At 45.8% G+C, this 27,072-nt stretch overlaps 1 protein-coding gene across 1 annotated transcript in view; it reads right to left on the reverse strand.

The window, feature by feature from the left end:
* dnah9l (dynein, axonemal, heavy polypeptide 9 like) overlaps positions 1-27,072 on the reverse strand; it is a 563,466-nt gene that overhangs the window by 104,413 nt on the left and 431,981 nt on the right. Inside the window, exons 65-67 of the mRNA XM_068036275.1 lie at positions 19,273-19,508; positions 10,278-10,400; positions 9,968-10,172 (exon numbers count right to left, since the gene is read on the reverse strand). Of these exons, the coding sequence (XP_067892376.1) occupies positions 9,968-10,172; positions 10,278-10,400; positions 19,273-19,508 (564 nt within the window). The remainder of the gene's footprint in view (positions 1-9,967; positions 10,173-10,277; positions 10,401-19,272; positions 19,509-27,072) is intronic.

The following is a 27,072-nucleotide window of genomic DNA, read 5'->3' on the forward strand; positions in this document are numbered from 1 at the left end:
CGAGGCACTGAGTACAAGAGTTGGGACGTCATGTTACAGTTGTACATAACGTTGGTTAGGCCGCATTTGGAGTACTGTGTACAGTTCTGGTCACCGCACTACAGGAAAGATATGATTAAGCTGGAGATGGTGCAGAAAAGATTCACAAGGATGTTGCCTGGTTTGGAAGGCTTGAGTTATAAAGAGAGATTGGATCGGCTGGGTCTGTTTTCCCTGGAGCGAAGGAGGCTGAGAGGGGACATGATAGAGGTATATAAAATTATGAGAGGCATAGATAGGGTAGATAGCCAGAATCTGTTTCCCATTGTAGGGGTGACTAAAACTACAGGTGAGAGGAAGGAGGTTTAAATGGGATCAAAGGGGTAAATTTTTCACATAAAGGATATCTGGAATGAACTGCCTGAGGAGGTGGTGGAGGCAGGAACAGTAGCAACATTTAAGAGGCATCTGGACAGGTACTTGAATGAGCAAAGCATAGAAGGATATGGAATTAATGCAGGCAGGTGGGATTAATATAGATAGGCATTATGGTTGGCATGGACACGGTGGGCCGAAGGGCCTGTTTCTATGCTGTACGACTCTATGACTCTGACTCTAAAATAAACACTACTAACTGAACATGCCAATTTGAAATTACTTACTTTTAAATTTAAAATCTAACAGAACATGAAGATGTATATTTTAAACTCTAAATCTCAACAGAACACTCCCGTTTGACTTTTACTTCCACCCCAAGGGTTTCCCTATACGTCACAGGATCTTGGTGGTTTGTTCTGTTGGGACCAATCCAAAGTATACCACAGCTCTAAGGAATTCACTTCGATTTTCCTTAGTTTCTGAGCTATCTTCTGAGGTATGAGATTTCCTGGGGGTTCTCCCTTAGCATTTGGCTAGCAACCCTCTTTCAACACCTCACAAATCTGGAATTCCCAGCCTGAACCTGGACCTTATTCAAATCAGAAACACCCCTGGTTCCTGTTGGCCTTCCTGCTCCTGAGTCCAGATGCTTTCAAAGCCAATTGCCTTTTTGAACCAACTGCCTGTCTGCAAGCAAGCTCAGGGATAAAATACCTGCCCAACAGGCATCTCCCCACATCATCTATCTCCATAGCAATGTGGTACATCTGGGATGTCCCAGATAGCAATTTAAGCTAATTACCTCCAACTCCAAAACATCTCTTTGATTTTGGATACCCACATGAATAATTAATACTGCTAACAATGACAGGACAATTCTCTCCAGATGTACTGGGTTCAGATCCCTAACTAAATGAGCCCACTAAATGCTTTATGGCTCTCACCTCTCTAATAATGTGCCTTGTAAGTACACATGGAAAGATCTTTGAAATGAAATCTCTTGGGTGGTCCTGCAACCTTTAGAATTCTAAGCTTTCAAGTATCTTACACCTACACATTTAATTTCCCCAAAACTAAAAGTGACCTCTAAAATATCACTACAAACCACAAACTAGATGATCATAACAGTTAGGACCCCTGGTGTTCCTAATATATATTAATGACCTAGGTTTGGGTGTACAGGGCACAATTACAAAATTTGCAGATGACACAAAACTTGGAAGTATTGTGAACTGTGAGGAGGATAGTGATAAACTTCAAGAGGACATAGACATGCCGGTGGAATGGGCAGATACATGGGGCTGAATTTTACCAGCCCCTCGACGTTGTGGGTTGTGGCAGTGGGTTGTGCCAGTGGGAGGTGGGGGGGGGGGCCTGTAAAATACTTGCGGGAGAAGCCCGCCATGAGCAACGATGCCGAGAAGACCCCGCCACATTTTACCGGTAGCGGCGAGGCCTTGGTGCGGCCTCCCCCCCTCCCCCCACCACCGCTAGGTGGCGGGGCCTTAATTTACATATTAAAATTAATTAAAACAAAATGCAAATAAACTTACCTGGTCCCGGCGGCCGTCCCACATCGATTTTACGGCCACCAGCCGTAACTCGTAAACCTTTGGAATTCCATTCAGAGTTCCGAGACGAGACACCGATGGGAAGGGGTTGGACTGAAATTATCAGAGCGGGGGGAGGCTATTATTGGCCACTTAAGGGCCTCTTCCTGCCGCTGCTGGGATTTAACCAGAGGCTGGTGTGGGGCCTCCGTCACCCTGTAAAACAAGGTGACCTCCCTATGGGCTTCGGGGGGTGCGGTGCCCTCCTCCGTGGGCAATCTGTGGCCCATGGAGGACCTCCACTGGGAAAAACTCCACCTATGCTAACTCCCCTTCTCCTGCACTAAACACCCACCCTCCGCTACACCCTCACCGGGGCCTGCCGGTCTAGCACCGGCAACCCTGCCTCACTCACCGTGGGTCCAGAAAAGGAGTTATATAGCCTTGTGGGTACATGCAGTGGAACGCAGCCAAGAGTCTTCAATTTATGATTTGAAGTTAAACACATCATGGAAATGGAAAAGATTGACAGTATATGTGCCCTTCAAGTGCAGCTGAAGAATACTGGCTATGGATTTTTGCATATGTATTAATAATTTTATAAATTATGAGTAAACTGCTTAAAGTTGATGGTATGAATAATATTTTAAGCTACCTTTAGACCGCATAAGACCTGTACTAATCCTACGAGCTCCCAATGTGTGGCCTTGCATCAATGGCAGCAACTTCAAAAAACTCTCCCAGTTTCTCTGTCTCCGATGCATCTGCTCTGATGATGCAACTTTCCACAACAGCGCCTCTGATATGTCTTCCTTTTTCCTCAACCGAGGATTCCGCCCCCCTGTGGTTGACAGGGCCTTCAACCGTGTCCGGCCCATTTCCCGCACTTCTGCCCTCACGCCTTCCCCTCCCTCCCAGAACCACGACAGGGTTCCCCTTGTCCTCACTTTCCACCCCACCAGCCTCCACATCCAGGGGATCATCCTCCGCCGTTTCTGCCACCTCCAGTGTGATGCCACCACCAAACACATCATCCATTTCCCTCCCCTGTCAGCATTCCAAATGGATCATTCCCTCCCCTGTCAGCATTCCAAAAGGATCATTCCCTCCGCGACACCCTGGTCCACTCCTCTATTACCCCCGACACCTTGTCCCCTTCCCATGGCACCTTCCCATGCAATAGCAGGAGGTGTAATACCTGCTCTTTTATCTCCTGTCTCCTCACTATCCAAGGCCCCAAACACTCCTTTCAGGTGAAGCAGCAATTTACTTGTACTTCTTTCAATTTAGTATACTGTATTTGCTGTTCACAATGCTGTCTCCTCTACATTAGGGAGACCAAACGCAGACTGGGTGACCGCTTTGCGGAATACCTCCGCTCATTCCGAAAGCATGACTCCGAGCTTCCGGTTGCTTGCCATTTCAACATTCCTCCCTGCTCTCATGCCAAAATTTCTGTCTTTGACCTGCTCCAGTGTTCTAGTGAACATCAACACAAGCTTGAGGAACAGCACCTGATCTTTCCATTAGGCACGCTACAGCCTTGCACACTGAACATTGAATTCAATAACTTCAGAGCATGACTGGCCTTTTTAAAATATTTTATTTTTTAACCATGTGCCTGCTTTTCATGTAGTCATGTAGCTGCTCATTATTCTGCTATTAACAGTCTCTCTGGACTAATGCTTTGTCTTTCACCACAAGCATTACTTACTTAGAGATACAGCACTGAAACAGGCCCTTCGGCCCACCGAGTCTGTGCCGACCAACAACCACCCATTTATACTAATCCTACATTAACCCCATATTCCCTCCCACATCCCCACCATTCTCCTACCACCTACCTACACTAGGGGCAATTTACAATGGCCAATTTACCTATCAACCTGCAAGTCTTTGGCTTTGGGAGGAAACTGGAGCACCCGGCGGAAACCCACGCAGACACAGGGAGAACTTGCAAACTCCGCACAGGCAGTACCCAGAACTGAACCCGGGTCGCTGGATCTGTGAGGCTGCGGTGCTAACCACTGCGCCGCCCAAACCTTCTGATGAAGGGTCACTGACCTGAAACGTTAACTCTGCTTCTCTCTCCACAGATGTCGCCAGATCTGCTGAGTATTACCAGCATGTCTTGCTTTTATGTTATAATCATTGTTTCCCAAATATTCTGCTACTGAAATATGCTCCACTTGTCCCACTTCACTCCTCAGAACTAGATCCAGCACTGCTTCCTTTGACATTGGGCTGGAAACACATTGATCAAGAAAGTACTCTTGTACACATTTCAAGAATTCCTCCACTTCTTTGTCCTTTACATTGTTACTATCACAGTCTACATTAGAATAATTGAAGGCCCCCATTATCACTGTAGTTCTTGCTTTTATCTGTAATTTGCCTGCAATTTGCTCCTCTATCTCCTTCCCACTATTTGGTGGCCTATAGCATGCACTCAGTAGTGTAATAACTCCACTGTGCAGTGGACAATATGTTTGTTTTAGATCCACAGAAGTGTTATATTAAGCAATTCAGAATGTTAAATAATGTTGTTTTCCAATGAAATTCTAAATTAGTTTTGCATAATTATTGACAATCGTTAGTTTCCTGTAAAAACCTTTAACTCATTTTGCAATATTTAATTACATTGAAAGCTAATACTTAAGTATGGGTTATGCAGACTGGCACTGAGCATGTACAGAACAAAATGGTGGGGAAGATTTCCTCTATGCAAAAAATCATAATCATATTTATAAAGATATTTATGATCATTTTGCTCTACCCAGAGCACTAAAGATATCAGCTCCATAATTTGTTGGAATGTACAATTGCTTGCATGAAACATCAGAAGCTGTGGAGAATCTTAACCCCCAAGAATAGATAGGCTGGGAGTGGATGGGAGATAAAGATCATTGCTTTTTAGAGTGGGAGCGCAACCCAGCTCCAACATTCAGACTTTAACGGAGGCACACTTAGATGCTGGCAAGAAACCTACATGCCAAAGTCAGAGATTTCATAATTTGAGAGCAAAATACTGCAGATGCTGAAATCTAAAATAAAAACAGAAAATGCCGGAAATACTCAGCATGTCTGGCAGGATTTGTGGAGAGAGAAATAGAATTAACATTTCAGGTCAATGACCTTTCATTAGAACTGGGAACATTTAGAGATGTAATAGGTTTTAAGCAAGTACAGAGTCAGTGAAAGGGGGAGGGTGGGGAAATGAACAAAAGGGAAGGTCTGTGAGAGGGTGGAAGGCAAGAGAGATTAAATGATGAAAGGATTGATGGTGTAAAGGAAAACGGAGTGGGGTAATGGGACAAGTAAAGATACAAATGATATGTCCAGAGGAGTTGTGAACGGCAGAACCATGAAAAGTTGCCATCCAAAAACAAAACAAAAGGAAAAAAACAAAGACCAGGAAAGAAAAAGGAACAAAATGGGGGATGAGGCCACGCTCTGAAATTATTGAACTCAATGTTGAGTCCAGAAGGCTGTATAGTGCCTAATTAAAGATGTTCCTTGAGCTTCCATTGAACTTCATTGTAATGCTACAGGAGGCTGAGGACAAAGAGGTCAGCATTGGGTCAATCCCCCAACACACCCTTCCCTTCCCAGAACACCTTTCCAGATAAGCGCAGGAGATGCAACATTTGCCCTTTTACCTCCTCCCTTCTGACCATCCAAGGCTCCAAATACACCTTCCAGATGAAACAGCGATTTTACTTCTTTCAATTTCGTATACTGCATTCACTGCTCAAGTTGCGGTCTCCTCTGCATCAGGGAGACCAAATGCAGATTGGCTGATCGCTTTGCAGAACACCTCCATTCAGTCCGCAAGCATGACCCCGAGCTTTCTGTTGCCTGTAACTTCAGTTCTCCTGCTTGTTCCTATGTTGACCTCTCTGTCCTCAGCCTCCTGTAATGTTCCAATGAAGCTCAATGTAAACTGAAGGAACAGCGCCTCATCTTTTGAATAGACATTTTACAGCCTTCTGGATTCAACATTGAATTCAAAATTTTCAGACAGCAATCTCTTCCCCCATTTGTTTCCTTTTTCTTTTCTGGTTTTGGTTTATCTTTTTTGTTTTTGGATGGTAGCTGTTCATGTTTCTGCCATTCACACCTCCTCTAGGCACATTTTTGTTTCTTGTCCCATGACCACTCCCATTTGCCTTGACCATCAACGCTTTTGTCATTTAATCTCTCCTGCTTTTCATCCTATCACAGACTTTCCCTTTTGTTCTTTACTCCGCTCTCCTCTCCTTTTACTGACTCTGTACTTACTTAAAACCTAATATATTTTCTATCTTTTTCCAGTTCTGACAAAAGGTCATTGACATAAAACTGTTAACTTTGTTTCTCCCAGCACAAATGCTGCCAGACCTGCTGAGTATTTCCAGCATTTTCTATTTTTATTTCATAATTCAATACAGTAGGCATTTATTGGCTCAATTAACATCCTGAAGAGCTGTCAATGTGCTCTTTTTCACTTGGCTCCAAATTTAATTTCAGTAGCACTGATTCCCGAACTCGGGAAACTGACCAGGAAAACGGAGGCAGGTTTAGGCAACAGTTCATGTGGTTATTTAAACTTGACATTGTTCCATCTGAATAAAAGGTCTTGTATTGCAACTGATGTTGCCGTTCCCTCTGACAAATGTTTGGCAGAGAGTGCGTGGATAGCCTTGTTTTCAAACTTGGAGAATTTCAAATTGACAAGATCAGATGGAAGGCACCTTGAAGCAGTTAAGAGGTCAACCATCAAAGGTTTAGGAGCATGGTAGCAGAGTTGTTATGCTATTGGACTAGTAATCAAGAGGCCTGGACTAATGATAAGGAGACATGAACTCATATCCCACACAGCAGCTGGGTAACTTAAGTTAATTTAATTAAATAAATCTGGAATAAAAAGCTACTGGATTGTCATTAAAAAAAACCCTCTGTTTCACTAATGTCTTTCAGGAAAGGTAATTTGCCGTCCTTACCTGGTGCGGCCTGTGTATGACTCTAGATCACAGCAATGCAATTAACTTCTATTAACTGCGCTTGGAAATGGCCTATCAAGGCACTCATGTATCAAACTGTTACAGAAAAGTTGAATAAAAATAAAACTTGACGGACCACCCAACATTGACTTTGGCACACCCAGCTCAGTCGAACCTGCAAAATTCTCACTAACATCTGGGAACTTGTGCCAACATTGGGAAAGCTGTTCCACACACTATCCAAGCAACAGCCTGACATAGTCATACTCATCGAATCATACCTTACAGCCAATGTCCCAGACTCCTCTATCACATTCCCTAATATGTCCTGTTCCACCTGTAGGACAGACCCACCAGAGGTGGCGGTACAGTGGTATAGAGTTGGGAGGGCGTGGCCCTGGAAATTCTCAGCATTGACTCCAAACCCCATGAAGTCTCATGACACTAGGTCAAACATGGGCAAGGAAACCTCCTGCTGATTACCACCTACCGCCCTCCGTCAACTGATGAATCAGTGCACCACCTTGTTGAACACCACTTGGGAGTAGCACTGAGGGTAGTAATGGCACAGAATGTACACTGGGTGGGGGACTTCAACATCTATTACCAAAAATGGCTCTGTAGCACCACTACTGACCAGGCTGGCTGAGTCTCAATTGACATATCAGCCAGACTGGGGCTGCGGCAGGTGGTGAGAGAATGAACGAGGGAAAAACCTACTTCACTTTGTCCTCACTAATCTACCTGTTGCAGATGCGTCTTTCCATGACAGTATTGGTAGGAGTAACCACTGCATAGTCCTTGTAGAGACGAAGTCCAATCTTCACACTGAGGGTACCCACCATTGTGTTGTGTGGCAATACCGCTATGCTAAATTAGATAATTTCAGAATGGATAGAGCAGCTCAAAAGCTGGGCATCCATGAGATGTGTGGGCCATCAGCAGCAGAACTGTATTCAACCACAATCTGTAACCTCATGACCTGGCATATCCCTCACTCTACGATTACCATCAAGCCAGAAGACCAACTCTGGTTCAATGAGGAGTGTAGGAGAGCATGCCAAGAGCAGCATCAGGTATATCTAAAAATGTCAACATGGTGAAGTTACAACAGAGGATTTCATGCATGCTAAACAGCATAAGCAGCAAGCTATAGGAAGAGCTATGCGATCAGATCAAAGCTCTGTAGTCCTGCCACATACAGTTGTGAATGATGGTGGACAATTAAACAATTAACCAGAGGAGGAGGCTCCACAAATATCCCCATCCTCAATGATAGCAGAGCCCAGCACATCAGTGCAAAAGACAGGGCTGAAATATTTGCAACAATCTTCAGCCAGGAGTGCGGTGTAGATGATCCATCTTGGCCTCCTCCTGAGGTCCCCAGCATCACAGATGCCAGTCTTCAGCCAATTCCATTCACTTCATGCTGAATGCACTGGATATAGCAAAGGCTAAGAGCCCTGACAACATCCCAGCTGTGGTGCTGAAGACTTGTGCTCCAGACTAGCCATACCCCTAGCCAAGCTGTTCCAGTACAGCTACAACACTGGCATCTACCTGACAATGTGGAAAATTGTCTAGGTACATCCTGTCCACAAAATGCAGGACAAATCCATTACCATCAGTCTAATTTCAATCATCAGCAAAGTGATGGAAGGTAAGGTCGACAGTGCTATCAAGTGGCACATACTGAGCAATAACCTGCTCACTGATGCTCAGCTTGTATTCCGCCAGGGCCACTCAGCTCCAGATCACATTACAGCATTGCTCCAAGCATGGACAAAAGAGCTGAATTTCAGAGGTGAGATGAGAGTGACTGCCCTTGACATCAAAACAGCATTTGACCTAGTGTGGCATCAAGGATCCCTAACAAAATTGAAGTCAATGGCAATCAGAGGGAATGCTCTCCACTAGTTAGAGTCACACCTAGTACAAAGGATGATGATCTTGGTTGTTGGAAACTAATTATCTCAGCCCCAGGACATCACTGCACATGTTCCTTAGGGTAGTGCCCTAGGCCCAACCATCTTCAGTTGCTTCATTAATGACCTTCCTTCCATTATATGGTCAGACGTGTGGATGTTTGCTGATGATTGCACAGTGTTCAGGACCATTCCCAACTCCTCAGATATTGCAGCCATCCATGTCAGCATGCAGCAAGACCTGTACAACATTCAGGCTTGGGTTGATAAGTTGCAAGTAACATCTGTGCGACACAAGTGCCAGGAAATGACCATCTCCAACAAGAGAGAACCTAACCATCTCCCTTTGATGCTCAATGGCATTACCATCGCTGAACCCCCAGCATTAATATCCTGTGGGTTACTATTGACCAGAAAATTAACTGGAGCAGCCATATAAATACTGTGGCTACAACAGCAGGTCAGAGGCTGGAAATTCTCCAGTGAATAACTCACCTCCTGACTCCCCAAAGCATGTCCACCATCTACAAGGCACAAGTCAGCAGTGCGATGGAATACTCTCCACTTGCATGGATGAGTGCAGCTCCAACAACTCGCAAAACTTTTTACACCATCCAGGAAAAAGCCACCTGCTTGATTGGCCCCCCATCCACCACCTTAAACATTCACTCCCTCCACCATGCTGCACAGTGGCAGCAGTGTGTCTCATCTACAAGCTGCACTGAAACAACTCGCCATAGCTCCTTCAACAGCACCTGCCAAACCTGCAATCTCTACCATCTAGAAGGACAAGGGCAGCAGATGCATGGGGACACCACCTCCAGGTTCCCCTCCAAGTCACATGCCATCCTGACTTGGAACTATATCGCCATTCCTTCACAGTTGCCGTGTCAAAAACCTGGAATTTCCTTCCGAAAAGCACTGTTGGTGTACCAACACCACATGGACTGAAGGGGTTCAAGAAGGTGGCTCATCACCACCTTCTGAAGGGCAATTAGGGATGGGTAATAAATGCTGGCCTAGCCGGTGATGCTTACATCTCATGAATGAATTTAAAAAAATGCTGCCCCACCTGCTCAGTGTTTCCAGCATTTTCTATATTTAATACCTAGTTATTGTATGATGTATAGAAGGACGGATGCAAGGGAATTACCTTCAGCTGTTCCAGATCAGGTCTTTCAAGGCTCACCACTTCTGCAAGTAGCTGGTCTTCTAAGCCATCACGGGTGACTGTAAAGTTAATCAGAGTAGTCTGTGCCTGTATTTCAGGTTTGTAGTGAGGATTAGCCAATTTGGTGTGTAGAATTAGATGGAAGTTGGGATGGAAGATACATTCTTTATCTCCAATTCTAATACACCTTTGAAAATAAGAATCAGCTGTGTTAAATTTCTATATTTTTTATCCAAGCAAATTGAAAGCTCATGCTTAATTAATAAGCATTAAGATTCAAATCCAATAATACCTTCCCTTCTTAATGGTGTGTCTGCCAAGTAATGGATCCAGCACAGGATCAATGGTCTCTTCTATGTTTTCTATTAAAACAGGGTCCCCTACAACAAGTGCTTCTTCTATAATATCCACATACCTGAAAAAAATGGAACCCAAGATTGTAAATGGAAGATCTTTAAGATCTGCAATAATTTTAATGATATAAATATTATTTCAGGTATAAGAGGCAACCAAAAAGTAGGTTAATCATCCTCTTCACATAGTATTCTTTATTCTTAAATGAAGTTACCATAGTTAGGCATGGTTTTTAATGATATCTTCATACTACATGCTGACAAAGGTATGGAAGTTGAGGGAAAGATTGAAGAAACCATGAAAGCCCAGGTGTCCTATGCTGCTGCTGTAACCATGGCAGAGCGGAACATCCATCCATTGGTTCTAGGCATCCATGACATTTACGATAAGTGGATGGGAGCCCGTCCCAATATCGCCACAGCATGTGCATCTGCTAGATGGCGGATGGGAGTTGCGGGGGTGGGCTGGCAACACAAGGGAAGAAGTTAGCAGCTTACCGCAGCAGCTCAGTCAACAGGTCTGGATGAAATCATTGATCTTTTTGAATGCAGTCTGTTTCTGTAAAACGTAGGCATCCTTATGGCAGCTGATTGCTTCAGAACGGACTACTATAAAGGAAACTGGCTTACAAATTTGGTGGTCCCCATTTCCACCAGAATGTGATACTAGCGAATAATGAACACCAGCTTCACGCAAGCATACACTATGGTGGAGGCACCAGAGATGGAACAAGCAAGAATTATGCTGGGCAACATCATCCTTACAATCCTATCTCTTTCCCTGATTCTCTGAACTAGTAATCTAGGGGCCCAGGCAAATGTCCTGGAGATATGGGTACAAATCCCACCACAGCAGCTGGTGGAATTTAAATTCAATTAATTAAAATTGAAACTATCAATTGTCATCAAAAGATGCTGTCTGGTTCACTAGCGTCCTTTTAGAGAAAGAAATCTGCTGTCCTTACCTGGTCTGGCCTTCATGTGACTCCAGACCCACAGCAATGTGGTTGACTCTTAACTACCCTCTGAAATGGCCTAGCAAGCCACTCAGTTGTCAAGGACAATTAGGAATGGGCAACAAATGCCAGCCTTGCCAGCGATGCCCACATCCCATGAAAGAATTTTTTTAAATCACCAGAAAAGGGGACAACACTAGAAGCACTCACAACCTCCACTCCTTCAGGCAACTCTCCTGCAGCCTAAACATGTCAGAGACTAGATTGGTTCAACCCCAAAATCTGCCACTCTCCATTCCCATTGCACCTGAAATATTGCAGATCTTCAAGGCCCAGACATAAATACCCCAAAGCCAGGAATAATTGCCAATTACAGTCAAATTGGCTGTGAGGTCAGTTGAGCTATTACTGGAATTTGCTTGGTAGAGATTGAAATGTGAAAATATGTAATAACATGGTATAGGCAATTGCTTTATAAACTACTTCTGTACCTTTCTTCAGCAATATCCAAGAAATGAAAGAAAGTATAAAGGGGAAAGGGGGAGGCTGACAATAGGTCAGGAACACAAAATTTAGTGGAGCAGGCTTTGATGTGGCTTTTAATTTAAACATAGCCACAGCATTAGCATCCCGCTTCCAGGTTTCCTGACCAGAGTGGGCAGGTGTGGACCACAACCCACATCAGACTGTTAAAGCCTCAATATTTAAAAGGGATCCTGGCGAGGGACACAATTGATCCATGCAGCAATTCTCAGAACACAGACAGGAACATCACTGATGGAGTCTCGATGTGGGAAGGTTGCCTTGGTTCTCAAAGGTATCGCTGAAGGTAAGGCTGCAGGCTGTAAGGACCCGAGATAAATGTTATTCCTGCAACTGGGAGGAATAGATCAGCCTCCGAGAGCAAGCAGGTGTAGCTGGAAGTTGCGGAGGAGGTGTGCAGCAGGTGTGTGGTCCTGCGCTCATGGATACAGTACTGAAAGAGGTTCAATGACCTCATCAGGGCAGAAAAGGTGAGTGGCATGCCGCATTGAAGTGTCAGCTTCCTCACTCTGACTTCCCCAGCTGCCATCTACACAGTATTCCTCAGACCAACACACTTTTCAGCTCCCCTCATTGCTCTTTCTCGAGGCACCTCTCACATCCCCATCTGAGTAGCCACCACTGACACCTTCATTTTATTGATATCTCACAGCCATCCATCACAGTCACCCTCCACTAATGTTGCCCTTCCATCCTCTCAACACATTCAGTTTCTCACACTTAAAATTCTTTTCTTTCCCTCCTTGCAGGAGAAGATATCGCAGAACATCAGGGAGAAGCAGGGAACCAGGCCTCCTCCTGTCATCGCCACCCTGACCACTGCATAGGAGGAGGCTATGGAGATGAGCAAAGTGGTGTAGTGCATGGCCATTGAAGATGAAGAGATAATGGGACTACATGGTGAAGGAATAGGCCTCGGAGGCCTCAGAGGAGGTCTCGCACTTTGAGGAAGCACTGTCACATGACTCATGTGTACCTTCCACCAGCTCAGATACACCTCCGTGTGGCCTCCCAGGCAGGTTATCACATGGTGAGCCACACATCACGGCAGCAGGGCAGGTGCTGGAGAAAGGGACAGCAGTCGAGAGTCCCTGTCGAAGGGCACAGGACACTCCAAGCTCTACTCAGCTGGAGGCAAATGCCTCAGGGGTTATCGGCCATGAGGACTATTCTGGAGCAGTAGCAGGAAATATGTGAGATTGTTTCAGTATTTCCAGACACACTGCGGACCATTGGAGAGAGATTGCAGGAGTCCAACTCTAGTATGTGTGATGATGTCTGAGGTCTTTGTGCTGATGTCCATCTCCATGGAAAGAGTGGTCACCTGCATGAAGCATCGGATGTGGCAGGCAACCAAGTGCATGCTGGATTGGACCAATGGTTTGCCAGTTTAAACAGGATGGAGGAAACACTTGCCTTAGCTGTTCAGCGCCTCACTGAAGCGAAGGAAAATGCTCTCCAACTCTTGGCTAGGTGGAAAGTATTGGTGGACCATACGAGGGAAGATGGAGAAAGGACACACAGAAATGGGGACTCCATTAAAGGTGCTCCCAATCCTCCTCCCTTGTCACCCCCTCAGTCAGAGCCCCACATGCTGATTCCTGTCCCAATGGCTGAGCTTCTGGTGAGACTCTAATACGCTCCAAAACACAGAGGATGTTGGCCATGAGCATCTCAGCAGTCAGAGCAGGGGAGCAAACAGCCTGCCTTCAGCTCTGCTGAAGCCACAGGGGTAACACCACATAAAAGTAATAGGAAAAGGAAGAGAAATACTTTGTAGTTTCACAAAATAAATTAACTCTGTGTTTGAAAGCGTGTTAATGTGTCAAATTCAATGTATGTGTTCATGTACCATAAACTTTATTTCAAGTCTCCATTGTCCAGTTATCTCTATAGTTACCTCTTGCCTGCCAAGTGGACATCAGCCTTGAGGAAAATGGTGTGACAGGAATAGAAGATGAGCGGTGGGTGTTAGTGAAATGGAAGGATTATTGACTGCAGGAATGCTTTATGTTGCAGGGGTGGTCGTTGTGCAGTGGGTTCAGCATTATTGAGCCACATGGCTACACAGCTTTAGGTTAGCTGAATTGTGTCTGCATAAACCTTCCTGGGCATCTCTAGCAGCTGGGGTACATCAGGCTTATCTCCTGTTCCTCCTCCAAGGATGGTGATCATCACTTTCCTCCTCCTGCAACTCCAGTCTTCTCTGCAGTACCATGCTGTGCAAGAAACAGCACCCTTGCTGGTGCATATTGAAGGGCAGCCCCCAGCTCTGTCCAGAATTGCAACATCAGCAGTCAAATGGCTTCCTCAATGACCATTCTTGTGCTCATGTGGGCTGGAATGTTCCTGACTTATAAAATGCTCAGGCGTCGGAATCATTTCCAGATTCCGACACTGCTCGTGTCAGTGGTGCACCCTCCAGCAAAATCCTATGGGAGGTGGCCAATTAACAGGCTGCCTACACATTTGCCATCAAATAGGGACATAGGGCGGGAGACTGGGTCAGCAGCACGATTTGAAAGCGTTATGCTTAAATGGATGTCAGCAGCCTGTACCATGTAGCCCTCACCCACAATAATGATTGACTCTCTCAAAAATGACCATCATTGCTTCACATATCTACCCCCTTGGCTCTCTCAGTGCTCTCAGAGAAGTAATGGACAAACTTTGTTTTGAGCCCTTTTACTCTGTCTCAAGCTTCCAGCTGATTTCTGCTAAATTAGTTCTACTAAGAGTAATGCCACTGTGGGAGAGTGTGGTACTCAGTATTTATCCTAGTATTCACTTGGAAAGGAATCATTTATTATACTGTCTTGGGCTCAACCTCAGATTCTATTTTGTTTACATCTCTTCACTTACCTCCTTACTGTTGTATAACTAAAATACTAATTTAATGTGTATGTTTTATATCTCCAGTTATAGTTTTACAGGTCCTTCTTTGACCCTCTGTTCATCCTCTTATCATGTTTCCGTATGTTCTGCATTCATCCCAGTGACCTCCTTCACTTTTCTCTCTACAGGATTTATATATGCTATTCTTCCTTCTTAATTGGTTCTGTATAATTTGACAATTCATTTAGCCCTGCCTGAGCCTTGCCATTTTGTTCCTTTGTTGACCCAAATTCCTGCCAGTTGCAGGCAATGATGACTCCCTGCTGTGATTTCCACTTCTTGGAGCTGACAAGCTGCTCACATTGCTTGGGACCTATGCGATGTTCGGAAAATTTCATTCAAGTGCCAACATAGGCACTAATTGAGGTTTTAAATGCCTTAATTGGCTATTTACTGCTGCTGGAGGGGCTAGCCATTGCTGCTGGGAACCTTCCTTCGGGAAAGGCTCACAGCCCAACGTGCTTCTTTTTGATTTTCTTCAATTCGCTCCCCCACCCCCCCAACCACCAAAGCCACCTCCATGCAGCTGGAGAATTCTGGCTGTGGTTTCTGTTGTATCTTCCCTGTGCATTAGTGGAGGGCTTCTCACAGGTGTCATCATCCACATCCTTAGTGTGCACCCCTAGCTCCAAGAAGACACCTGCTGAGTCTGCATGGAGCTTGGAAGATCTGTGGGATATTCAATTGGTGCAGAATGAAGGCATCATGGTAGCTTCCTGGATATCTTACATACCAGCTGAACCTTAACGGAGTGAAATCCCTTTTGGTTGACAAATACTGCTGGCTGATCTGAGAGTGCCTTGATTGTCACAGGGGTGTAATCTATGACTCCGTGGACCTATGGGGATCCTTTTAGGGAGCCAGAGATGAAGGAATTAAGGGCCATGATGATCTTGACAGCCACTGGCAATACGCACCTTGCTGGTCCATTGGGAAGGAAGTCTTCTTCCAGGAGGCAGCAGATGTCAGCAACCACCTGTTGAGAAAGTCTGAGCTTCCTGAGGCACTGTTGCTTAATCATTTCCAGAAAACTGATCCTCTGTCAGTATGTCTATGCTGGGGTATCACCTTCTGCGAGCTGGAGCTCTGTGTTCATCACATCTGCCCTGTGGAGCAGCAGGTGGTCGAGAAGGCTGCTTCTGCTGGTGTTGCTCCTGCTCGAAAGTCTTTGCTCGAGTCGCTCTGAACAGGCTCCAGAAGCTGGCCGAGCGCGTCTACCCTGAGGCACAGTGTGGCTTTCGTGCAGAGAGATCGACCATTGACATGCTGTTCTCCCTTCGTCAGATACAGGAGAAATGCCGTGAACAACAGATGCCCCTCTACATTGCTTTCATTGATCTCACCAAAGCCTTTGACCTCGTCAGCAGACGTGGTCTCTTCAGACTACTAGAAAAGATCGGATGTCCACCAAAGCTACTAAGTATCATCACCTCATTCCATGACAATATGAAAGGCACAATTCAACATGGTGGCTCCTCATCAGAGCCCTTTCCTCTCCTGAGTGGTGTGAAACAGGGCTGTGTTCTCGCACCCACATTTTTTGGGATTTTCTTCTCCCTGCTGCTTTCACATGCGTTCAAATCCTCTGAAGAAGGAATTTTCCTCCACACAAGATCAGGGGGCAGGTTGTTCAACCTTGCCCGTCTAAGAGCGAAGTCCAAAGTACGGAAAGTCCTCATCAGAGAACTCCTCTTTGCTGACGATGCTGCTTTAACATCTCACACTGAAGAGTGCCTGCAGAGTCTCATCGACAGGTTTGCGGCTGCCTGCAATGAATTTGGCCTAACCATCAGCCTCAAGAAAACAAACATCATGGGGCAGGATGTCAGAAATGCTCCATCCATCAATATTGGCGACCACGCTCTGGAAGTGGTTCAAGAGTTCACCTACCTAGGCTCAACTATCACCAGTAACCTGTCTCTAGATGCAGAAATCAACAAGCGCATGGGTAAGGCTTCCACTGCTATGTCCAGACTGGCCAAGAGAGTGTGGGAAAATGGCGCACTGACACGGAACACAAAAGTCCGAGTGTATCAGGCCTGTGTCCTCAGTACCTTGCTCTACGGCAGCGAGGCCTGGACAATGTATGCCAGCCAAGAGCGACGTCTCAATTCATTCCATCTTCGCTGCCTTCGGAGAATACTTGGCATCAGGTGGCAGGACTATATCTCCAACACAGAAGTCCTTGAAGCGGCCAACACCCCCAGCTTATACACACTACTGAGTCAGCGGCGCTTGAGATGGCTTGGCCATGTGAGCCGCATGGAAGATGGCAGGATCCCCAAAGACACATTGTACAGCGAGCTCGCCACTGGTATCAGACCCACCGGCCGTCCATGTCTCCGCTATAAAGACGTCTGCAAACGCGACATGAAATCGTGTGACATTGATCACAAGTCGTGGGAGTCAGTTGCCAGCATTCGCCAGAGCTGGCGGGCAGCCATAAGGACATGGCTAAATTGTGGCGAGTCGAAGAGACTTAGTAGTTGGCAGGAAAAAAGACAGAGGCGCAAGGGGAGAGCCAACTGTGCAACAGCCCCGACAAACAAATTTCTCTGCAGCACCTGTGGAAGAGCCTGTCACTCCAGAATTGGCCTTTATAGCCACTCCAGGCGCTGCTTCACAAACCACTGACCACCTCCAGGCGCGTATCCATTGTCTCTCGAGATAAGGAGGCCCAAAGAAGCTCCTGCTACTAGTGATGCTGCTGTTGTTGCTTCTCTTGTTCCTCATCAGTGGCCAAGTTAGAGCAGCATAAGCTGTTCCCATGCTGCTGTGAAGGCTGGCAGCTGGAAGTGCTCATCAAAGTCAAAAAAGTCTAAGGTAGCAGAAATTACCTTTAAAGTTTTGGAAATCATTCTCAGAATAAGTCCTGTGAGCAAAAGCCTTTCAACTTAGGCAAAGAAGCAGCTGACCTGATTCAGTATTTAAAGGCTTTCCAGCCTTTCAAATTCACAGCTCCATCAATCCTTCAATTCTCGCCGTGCTCTCACCTTGTGGACCCTGGAGAGTTCCAGACAGCCCGGGAAACCTGTGCACTGATAATTAAAGTCAGAATGTAGGGTTAAATCTTCACCCAATTCCCTTTCTGCATATTTAATTTGCAGATCCACCTGTACCACAGGAGGTTTCTACACACGTCGAAATGCATACTGATTAAGTGTGGAAATCAGCAGGTTCACGTTGGGGTCCTGACACATCAGCATTATTCCTTATTTAAACCCCCACATGCATCTACAGCTGGCCCACCTTGCAGGTTAAAACGTCCCCCAATGTCTTGTGCATATTTTAGTCCTGTGAAATTTCTAGTGGATAATCAGGAAGCTGATGAATAGGACTGTAGGTAAAGGAAGTTCTACTGTAAGTTATTTCTTATCCTCCTCAATGTTCCATGGCCAATTTGTGCTCCAGAGAACGAGATCAAGTAGGTAACTTGATGTTTCACTTGGCAAACATCTTAGGCTTGGCCATGAAGAAAACAGGCAGTTTAGGCAACTTGCATTTAACCAACTATTGAAAACATCACAATCTTGAAATTTTGACGTTTCAAACATTGGAGAGTTTTCACAACACAAGTATGTGATCCATGGGAAGACACTGGTCTTGACTAAATATAATAGAGGTTATTCTGCAATCAACACAGCCAACATTTTTTTTGTAACAATATGGCCTTGACTTTCCACCTATCCTGGCATTGCTCTGTTGGCCGCAGGCATATTTCTTGCCGAGGGGTCATTGACATGCAGGTTGCAGGCTCCCCAGCCTCTACCAGGGAATGCCTATGAGAATGATAAACCATCCATGGTTAACTAAGGATGTTAAGGGTGGTATCAAATTGAAAGAAAAGGAATACAATGTTGTGAAGATTGGTGGTAGGCCAGAAGATTGGAAAATTTTTAGAAACCAACAAAGCAAGACTAAAAAAAATGTTTTAAAAATGCTGTCACATTCACAACTTCTGCCACTTCTGCCAAGCCTGTTAATCAACTTGACTTGGCACCTACCAACCATCTGAGGGGAAGATGTCTTCCTTTCCCTCCTGAATCTCTGGCACTAGCCTATCCATGAATACATTTAAAAACCTCAGGGTCCCACTGGAATTCTTTTGACCCAGGGACATTTTCTAAGAGCTGCACTGGCTTGTTTTGGACATGTAAAATGCATCTCCCCTTTTATCAGCTGCAAATTTTTAAGAACATTCAACAGTTCTAATTTCCCACATCTGAATTGGCAAACTACATATGGGGAGCATATTTCATGCTGGCAGCTTTCATCGCCTATGTAAATGAGAGGTGACTTGGAAACCTCTCCAGGCAGCCATTCATCTCACCTCACCCATCTCCTGTCATATTCTTGCTGAGAGACCAAAACCAACCCAATGTCATTATCAGAGTAGAAAAGGATGCTGCTGTTTCTATAAAGGACAGGAAGGATGTTTAAATGAAGGATGATGATCCCTTTCTACGAGTGTTTCATTTTTAAAGATCTAACTTCTTTTTCTTGCACATTCTGGTTGCAGATTAAACAGCTGTCATCTCACCCTTTTTGACCCAAATTGATGACTTTCAAATTTGTGCCATATTTGCTTTTGATCCACTTAATTCCCTGGAGTTGAGGATCAATCAAGAGTGGCCATCGTTCACAGTTGGTAAAAATAGTGGCATTTTCCGTGGATGTTTTATCACTGGGCAAACCTTCATTGTTCCAAGCTGCAATTGTTGCATCATCTGTGAGCAAGGCAACGGCATCCAAACCTTCAGTCATTGGAATTGGAACCTAGGACAAGAAGTGAATTCATTTAATGCATTTTTAACTGTTTTCTGTTAGAAGTTTTGCTACAGGAAAGCCAGACTTACAACTCAATTGCTTATAGTTGCTAGATTTTAAACTAACAAAAATAAAAACCAAGAGACCAGGTGGACAATTTATCTTGGATTTTCCAATTTAAGTGAAGCTAATACATTCTTTTACCTAAATTCTACATTTTTTCCTGCATGGGAGAGTGAGTTATTTAAACATAATTTTAAAAATCTCAGTCCTATCAGGATAAGGAAGGTCCTATTATTTATTAGGATGCAAAATACAACTGTTTGAATTATATTTTTGTCTGGATGGGTAATAATAGTAATTGTACCATTTACCCACTTTCACCATTTTTGTATTGAGCCAATAACTGGCACATTAGAATATATAAATATCCTATGGGTCCAAATTAAATGGGTAAATACTGGTCACAACAACCTATGTAGGTTAGAGATTAGGGTATTAACTAATTCTTTAGTTTGTAAGACAGGTAAAACCCAGCAGTCTCAAATAGTTTTATATTCAAGATATATTTACAGTTCAGATACTTGTCTCCATGAAAAAGTAACTTTGAATACAGTGCCATTGCGGACACAAAGGTCATAAAATTGGACTCCATAATGCTGCTGGTGCTGAAAATGGCAACCGCTCCACTTCCGAGCACTGATTCTGGGCCTGCACCGATTGCCATGCTTGGAAGGATGATAGTGTGGGCCTGTTGTGCGTGCTCTGGAAGCATGCAGAGTAGGCAGATTGTGACGTCACTCAGCGTCTAGCGCTGATTTGGTGCCTGACATGCAATGTTGGACCTTGCAGGCCGTGTTAATGCCCTCTCTTAACATTCACAGCTGAACATATGCTGAGCTATATGAGGGACCACCCCATGAGTGCTGGGTAAAGGCATCAGCATGGGACTTTCAGGTGAGGTGCTTTTAACTTTTCTTTGCTGCTGCAGAGTTAGTGGAAGTACTGTGCATCAATTTGTTGTTCAAGCTCTCACAAATTGTTGGAGTCAGAAGGGAGTTGTGCTGGACTTTTCCAAGGAGTTCAGTGTAGTTTGAAGGCCACTGAACAGAAAGCCTGTTATCACTCATGGGGGCTTTGTTGCAGTTGCACTTGGGCTGCAGTATGACAGGGAGATAGAGCTCAAGCTGCAGAGAGGGGAGGCTGTGTGCAGAGGATGGAGGAGGAGGGCTCTCAATAGAAGGCCCTACCATGAAGAATTTTCAGGGATGACTTCTCCTACCTCCACCTCAGCCAGGAGCAGTGTTTGAGGTGTCTATGATTCACCAAGGAGGTGATCACTGCACTGTGGCACTTCTTAAAACCTGACCTGCAGCTGCAGAGCAGGGAGCAGACGGTGCTGCCAGTGGCCATTAAATAATCATGGCCCTCAATTTCTACGTCTCAAGATCCTGTCAGACTGGATTGGCAACATCGCCACATCTCACAGTTCGCTGTGCATCACTGCATCAACTAGGCAACGGAGGCCCTGTGGAGAAGAGGAGGGGACTTCATTGTCTTCTCTCTGAGCAAAGAAAAGCAAGGGGAGGAGACTTCATACTCTTCTTTTGAAATAGAAAGAAGCAGGAGAGGGCATGTGGCTTTGCCGGGGTAGCAGGATGCCCAATGGCCCAGGGAGCCATCGACTGCATGCACATGATTCTGTGGGCGCTGTATCTCAACAGGGAGATGTATTGGAACTGCAAAGGAATCCACTCCCTTAATGTGCAGTTGGTGTGTGACCATGCATGGAGCATCATGTTGGTGGATGCCTGCTATCATGGCAGCAGCCGAGATGCTTCTATTCTACACCTATCAGCTGTACCCGGCATATTCGAGCCACACCAACGAACCAGGGGGTAGCTGCATTGTGACAAGGGCTACCCACTCTACGGACTTGATTTTGTTGTCCTGCCGCCGTGAACGGCAATGGGTGCAGAAAATGGCGGCATGGGACCTGCATTGCTGTGATTCTGCAACATGGCCACATCTCACAGTTCGCAGTGCATCATTCCATACTGATGGCTGACGGCCCCCCAATCACGTGGCGGGGGAGGCATTGGCAATACTGTGAACGGTGTCACCTGATGCAGGAGCAGGTGCTGGCGCCATTTTTAAAAGGCTGCCAGCCCTGCAAACAAAATGCAGAGTTGACGCCTGCATCTCCCCCCACATCTGCAAAGTGCAGAGTTGACCCCTTCACCCCCCATCCAGAAACAAAATGCAGAGTTGACGCCTGCATCCCCCCCCCACATCTGCAAAGTGCAGAGTTGACCCCTTCACCCCCCATCCAGAAACAAAATGCAGAGTTGACGCCCGCACCCCCACCCCCCCCCATCCATCAACACAATTCAGAGTTGACACCTTCCCCTCCTTGGTGGCGCCAGCTTCTCATGGACGGAAAAGTGAAGGCACGTGATTGCCGCACATCGTGTTCAAGATCGGGAACAGATGGGAAGATCATGGTGGATGACACTGTGATTTATGCAGTGGTATTTTAAATATTTAAACTAGGGTCCAGCGGCAGAGCGGCGGAATTGCCATCATGGAGCTTCCCCACCCCCGGGAAGATTAGAGTCATAGTCATAGAGTTATACAGCACAGAAACAGGCCCTTCGGCCCATCATGTCTGTGCCGGCCATCAAGTATCTAACTATTCTAATCCCATTTTCCAGCACTTGGCCCGTAGCCTTGTATGCTATGGCGTTTCAAGTGCTCATCTAAATACTTCTTAAATGTTGTGAGGGTTCCTATCTCTACCACCCTTCAGGCAGTGTGTTCCAGATTCCAACTACCCTCTGGGTAAAATTTTTTTTCCTCAAATCTCCTCTAAACTTCCTGCCCTTACCTTAAATCTATGCCCCCTGGTTATTGACCCCTCCTCGAAGGGAAAAAGTTTCTTCCTATCTATCCTAACAATGCCCCTCATAATTTAGTATACCTCAATCAGGTCCCCCCTCAGCCTTCTCTGCTCTAAGGAAAACAACCCTAACCTATCCAGTCTCTATTCATAGCTGAAATGCTCCAGTCCAGGCAAAATCCTGGTGAATCTCCTCTGCACCCTCTCCAGTGCAATCACATCCTTCCTATAGTGTGGTGCCTAGAACTGTACACAGTACTCCAGCTGTGGCCTAACTAGCATTTTATACAGCTCCATCATAACCTCCCTGCTCTTATATTCTATGCCGCGGCTAATAAAGGCAAGTATCCCATATGCCTTCCTAACTATCTTATCTACCTTGATGCTGCCTTCAGTGATCTATGGACAAGTACACCGAGGTCCCTCTGACCTTCTGTAGTTCCTAGGGTCCTACCATCCATTGTATATTCCCTTGCCTGTTAGTCCTCCCAAAATGCATCACCTCATACTTCTCAGGATAAAATTCCATTTGCCACTGCTCCGCCCATCTTACCAGCCCATCTATATCATTCTGTAATCTAAGGCTTTCCTCCCTCCTCACTATTTACGACACCAACAATTTTCATGTCATCTGTGAACTTACTGATCATACCTCCTCTATTCACGTCTAAATCATTAATGTACACGACAAACAGCAAGGGTCCAAGCACCGATCCCTGTGGTGCACCACTGGTCACAGGCTTCCAATCGCAAAAACAACCCTCGACCATCACCCTCTGCCTCCTGCCACTAAGCCAATTTTGGATCCAATTTGCCAAATTGCCCTGGATCCCATGGCCTCTTACCTTCTTAACCAATCTCCCATGTGGGACCTTATCAAAAGCCTTACTGAAGTCCATGTAGACTACATCAACTGCTTTACCCTCATCTACACATCTAGTCACCTCCTCAAAAAATTCAAGCAAGTTTGTTGGACACGATCTCCTCCTGACAAAGCCATGTTGACTATCCCTGATTAATCCCTGCCTCTTCAAGTGGAGATTAATCCTGTCCCTCAGAATTTTTCCAATAGTTTCCCTACCACTGATGTTAGACTCACTGGCCTGTAATTACCTGGTTTATCCCTGCTACCCTTCTTGAATAATGGTACCACATTCGCTGTCCTCTAGTCCTCTGGTACCTCTCCTGTGGCCAGAGAGGATTTGAAAATTTGTGTCAGAGCCCCTGCTATCTCCTCCCTTGCCTCACATAACAGCCTGGGATAAATCTCATCGGCCCTGGGGATTTATCCACTTTTAAGCCTGCTAAAACAGCTAATACTTCCTCCCTTTCAATGCTAATTTATTCAAGTATTTCACAATCCCCCTCCCTGATCTCTACACCTGCATCATCCTTCTCCATACTGAACACAGATGAAAAGTAATCATTTAAAACCTCACCTATGTCCTCCGGCTCCACACACAGACTTTAGTCCCTAATGGGCCCTACTCTTTCTCTGGTTATCCTCTTGTCCTTCACATACTTATAAAACGCCTTAGGATTTTCCTTTATCTTGCCCGCCTGTGTTTTTTGATGTCCCCTCTTCGCTCTCCTAATTACTTTTTTTAAGTACCCCCCCTATACTTTCGATAATCCTCTAGTGCCTCTGCTGTTTTCAGCACTCAATTCAGTACTTTTATTTCCGGTCCCTCTTTGTCCTTTTCCATAACTACCTTAAATCTTGCAAAGTTATGGTCACTATCCCCTAAATGCTCCCCCACTGACACTTCTACCACTTGTCCGTCTTCATTCCCTAGGATTAGGTCCAGCACCGCCCCTTCTCTTGTAGGGTTTTCTACGTACTGGCTCAAAAAACTCTCCTGCATGCACTTTAAGAATTCTGTCCCCTTTAAGCCTTTTGCAGTAAGACTATCCCAGTTGATATTGGGGAAGTTGAAATCCCCTACTATTATTACTCTATTATTTTTACACCTCTCTGCGATTTGCCTACATATCTGCTCCTCTATCTCGCCCTGACTGTTTGGAGGCCTGTAGTACACGCCCAGCCAAGTGATTGCCCCCTTTTTGTTTTTAAGTTCTACCCATTTGGCCTCATTTGAGGAACCTCAGATATCATCCCTCCTTACTGCAGTAATTGACTCCTTGATCAACAGTGCAATGCCACGTCCTCTTTTACACCCTCCCCTGTCGCGCCTGAAGATTCTATACCCTGGAATATTGATTGGGCCCAGCAATCCCGGCGTTGGATTCCGTGGCAGCTGCTGTTGCTCTGATTCTCCACGCCCCCCCCTCCCCCAACCCGTCACGGAATCCAGCGTCGGGCTGACAACAAGGTCCAGCACTATATGTGGCTCATGAGTCCCCTCCACCACCCAACCACAGTGCACGTAGAATGAGAGCCATGCTGAGAACAGAACTCTATGGATCAAACCATCGGCTTTCTTGAACAATGGTTCCGCTGCATGGACCACCTGGGGGAGCCCTCCAATACTCGCCGGAGCATCTCCAAATTTGTGGTGGTCTGCTGCAATCTACACAACCTAGCTCTCATGAGCATGCAGCCCTTGCCATCAGGCCTTTGGCGAGGACCTCGAAGGAGGAGGAGGAGGATGATTACGAGGACGCGTAAGAGAAGGTGGTATCCAGGACACCTGCAAGTGGCTATTCAGATATCTCCACATCACTGTTGCTCTAAAACATCCCCCCTTTCCATCCTTCTGCTGCAGACCATCAGGATCTTGACCAAAATCCTGAAACATAAGGCACCACAAGAAAACCATTCCTTAACAGCTTTATCAACAATACTTCCAATAATACAAACCAAACTGAACTATTCACCCTTATGCTTTCCCTTAGTGCCTGTCTTGCACGTGCCTTTGACTGGTCTAGGGCTCCTATGCAGTGCCACAGTATAGCTGGTGGAAGGCTGCTGACTTTCACTGGGGGAGACTGCAGATGATCTTGGAGGACAACCTCGAGCAGCTCTGGGTTTTGAGGACCCGGCTTTGGACTGCACTATCTCAGCATTCCCTTTGAGCACTGGTATCCGAAGTCATGGTAGCAGCACTCTTAGTCTGCATGGAAACAAGCTAGGCTTGCATGGCAACAAGCATGGATCATATGACATTAGTCTGAGCTTCCACTGCAATACTGAGGTGTTGGGTTACCTCCGCCTGTGCTGCATTGGAAGCTGAGACATCAACCACCAGGTGCTACATCATCGATTTTAAAAAATTCTTTCATGGGATGTGAGCTTCGCTAGCAAGATCAGCATTTGTTGTCCATCCATAATTGCCCTTGAAAAGGTGGTGGTGAGCCACTTTCTAGAACCACTGGAGTCCATCTGGTGTAGGTACACCCACAGTGTTGTTAAGTGAGTTCCAAGTTTTGACCCAGCGACAGTGAAGAAACAGCAATAAAGTTCCAAGCTAGGATGATGTGTGACTTGGAGGGCGACTTGCAGGAGGTGGTGTTCCCATGCATCTGCTCCCCTTGTTTGTGTAGGTGGTAGAGGTCATGGGTTTGGAAGGTGCGATCGAAAGTGCCTTGGTGCGTTGCTGCAGTGCAGCTTGTAGATGGCACACACTGATGCTACTGTGCGTCGGTGATGGAGGGAGTGAATGTTTGTGGATGGGATGCCGGTCAAGCAGGCTGCTTTGTCCTAGTTGGTGTCGAGCTTCTTGAGTGTTGTTGGAGTTGCACCCATCCAGGCAAGTGGAGAGCATTCCATCACACTCGTTCGGTTCTGGGTACTGCCTGTGTAGAATTTGCAAGTTCTCCCTGTGACCGCATGGGTTTCCTCCGGATGCTCCGATTTCCTCCCACATGCCAAAGATTTGCGGGTTGATAGGCAAATTGGCCATTGTAAAAATTGCCCCTAGTGTAGGTAGGTGGTAGGAGAATTGAGGGAAGGTGGGGATGTAAGAGGGAAAATGGGATAGTATAAATGGGTGATTGACGGTGGGCATGGACTCGGTGGGCCGAAGGGCCTCATTCAGTGCTGTATCTCTCTGACTCTGACTTTGACTCCTGACTTGTGCCTTGTAGATGGTGAACAGGCTTTGGGGAATCAGGAGGTGAGTTACTTGCCACAGAATTCCCAGCCTCTGACCTGTTTTTGTAGCCACTGTATTGATGTGGCTGGTCCAGTTCAGTTTCTGGTCAATGATAACCCCCAAGGTGTTGATGGTGGGGGATTCAGCGATGGTAATGCCATAGAATGTCAAAGGGAGATGGTTAGATTCTCTCTTGTCGGAGATAGTCATTGCCTAGCACTTGTGTGGCACAAATGTTACTTGCCACTTATCAGCCCAAGCCCGAATGTTGTCCAGGTCTTGCTGCATGTGGACTCAACTGCGTCAGTTTCTGAGAAATTGTGAATGGTGCTGAACACTGTGCAATCATCAGCAAATATCCCCATTTATGACCTTATGATGGAGGGTAGGTCATTGATGAAGCAGCTGAAGATGGTTGGGCCTAGGACACCACCCTGAGTAACTCCAGCAGCGATATCCTGGGGGTGAGATGATTGGCCTCTAACAAACACAACCATCTTCCTTTGTACTTGGTATGAACCCAACCAGTAGAGAGTTTTGCCCTGGTTGCCATTGACTTAAATTTTGTTCGGGCTCCTTGATGCCACACTCAGTCAAATGCTGCCTTGATTTCAAGGGC

This window comes from Heterodontus francisci, chromosome 7 (genome assembly GCF_036365525.1).
Source record: "Heterodontus francisci isolate sHetFra1 chromosome 7, sHetFra1.hap1, whole genome shotgun sequence".
NCBI lineage: Eukaryota > Metazoa > Chordata > Chondrichthyes > Heterodontiformes > Heterodontidae > Heterodontus > Heterodontus francisci.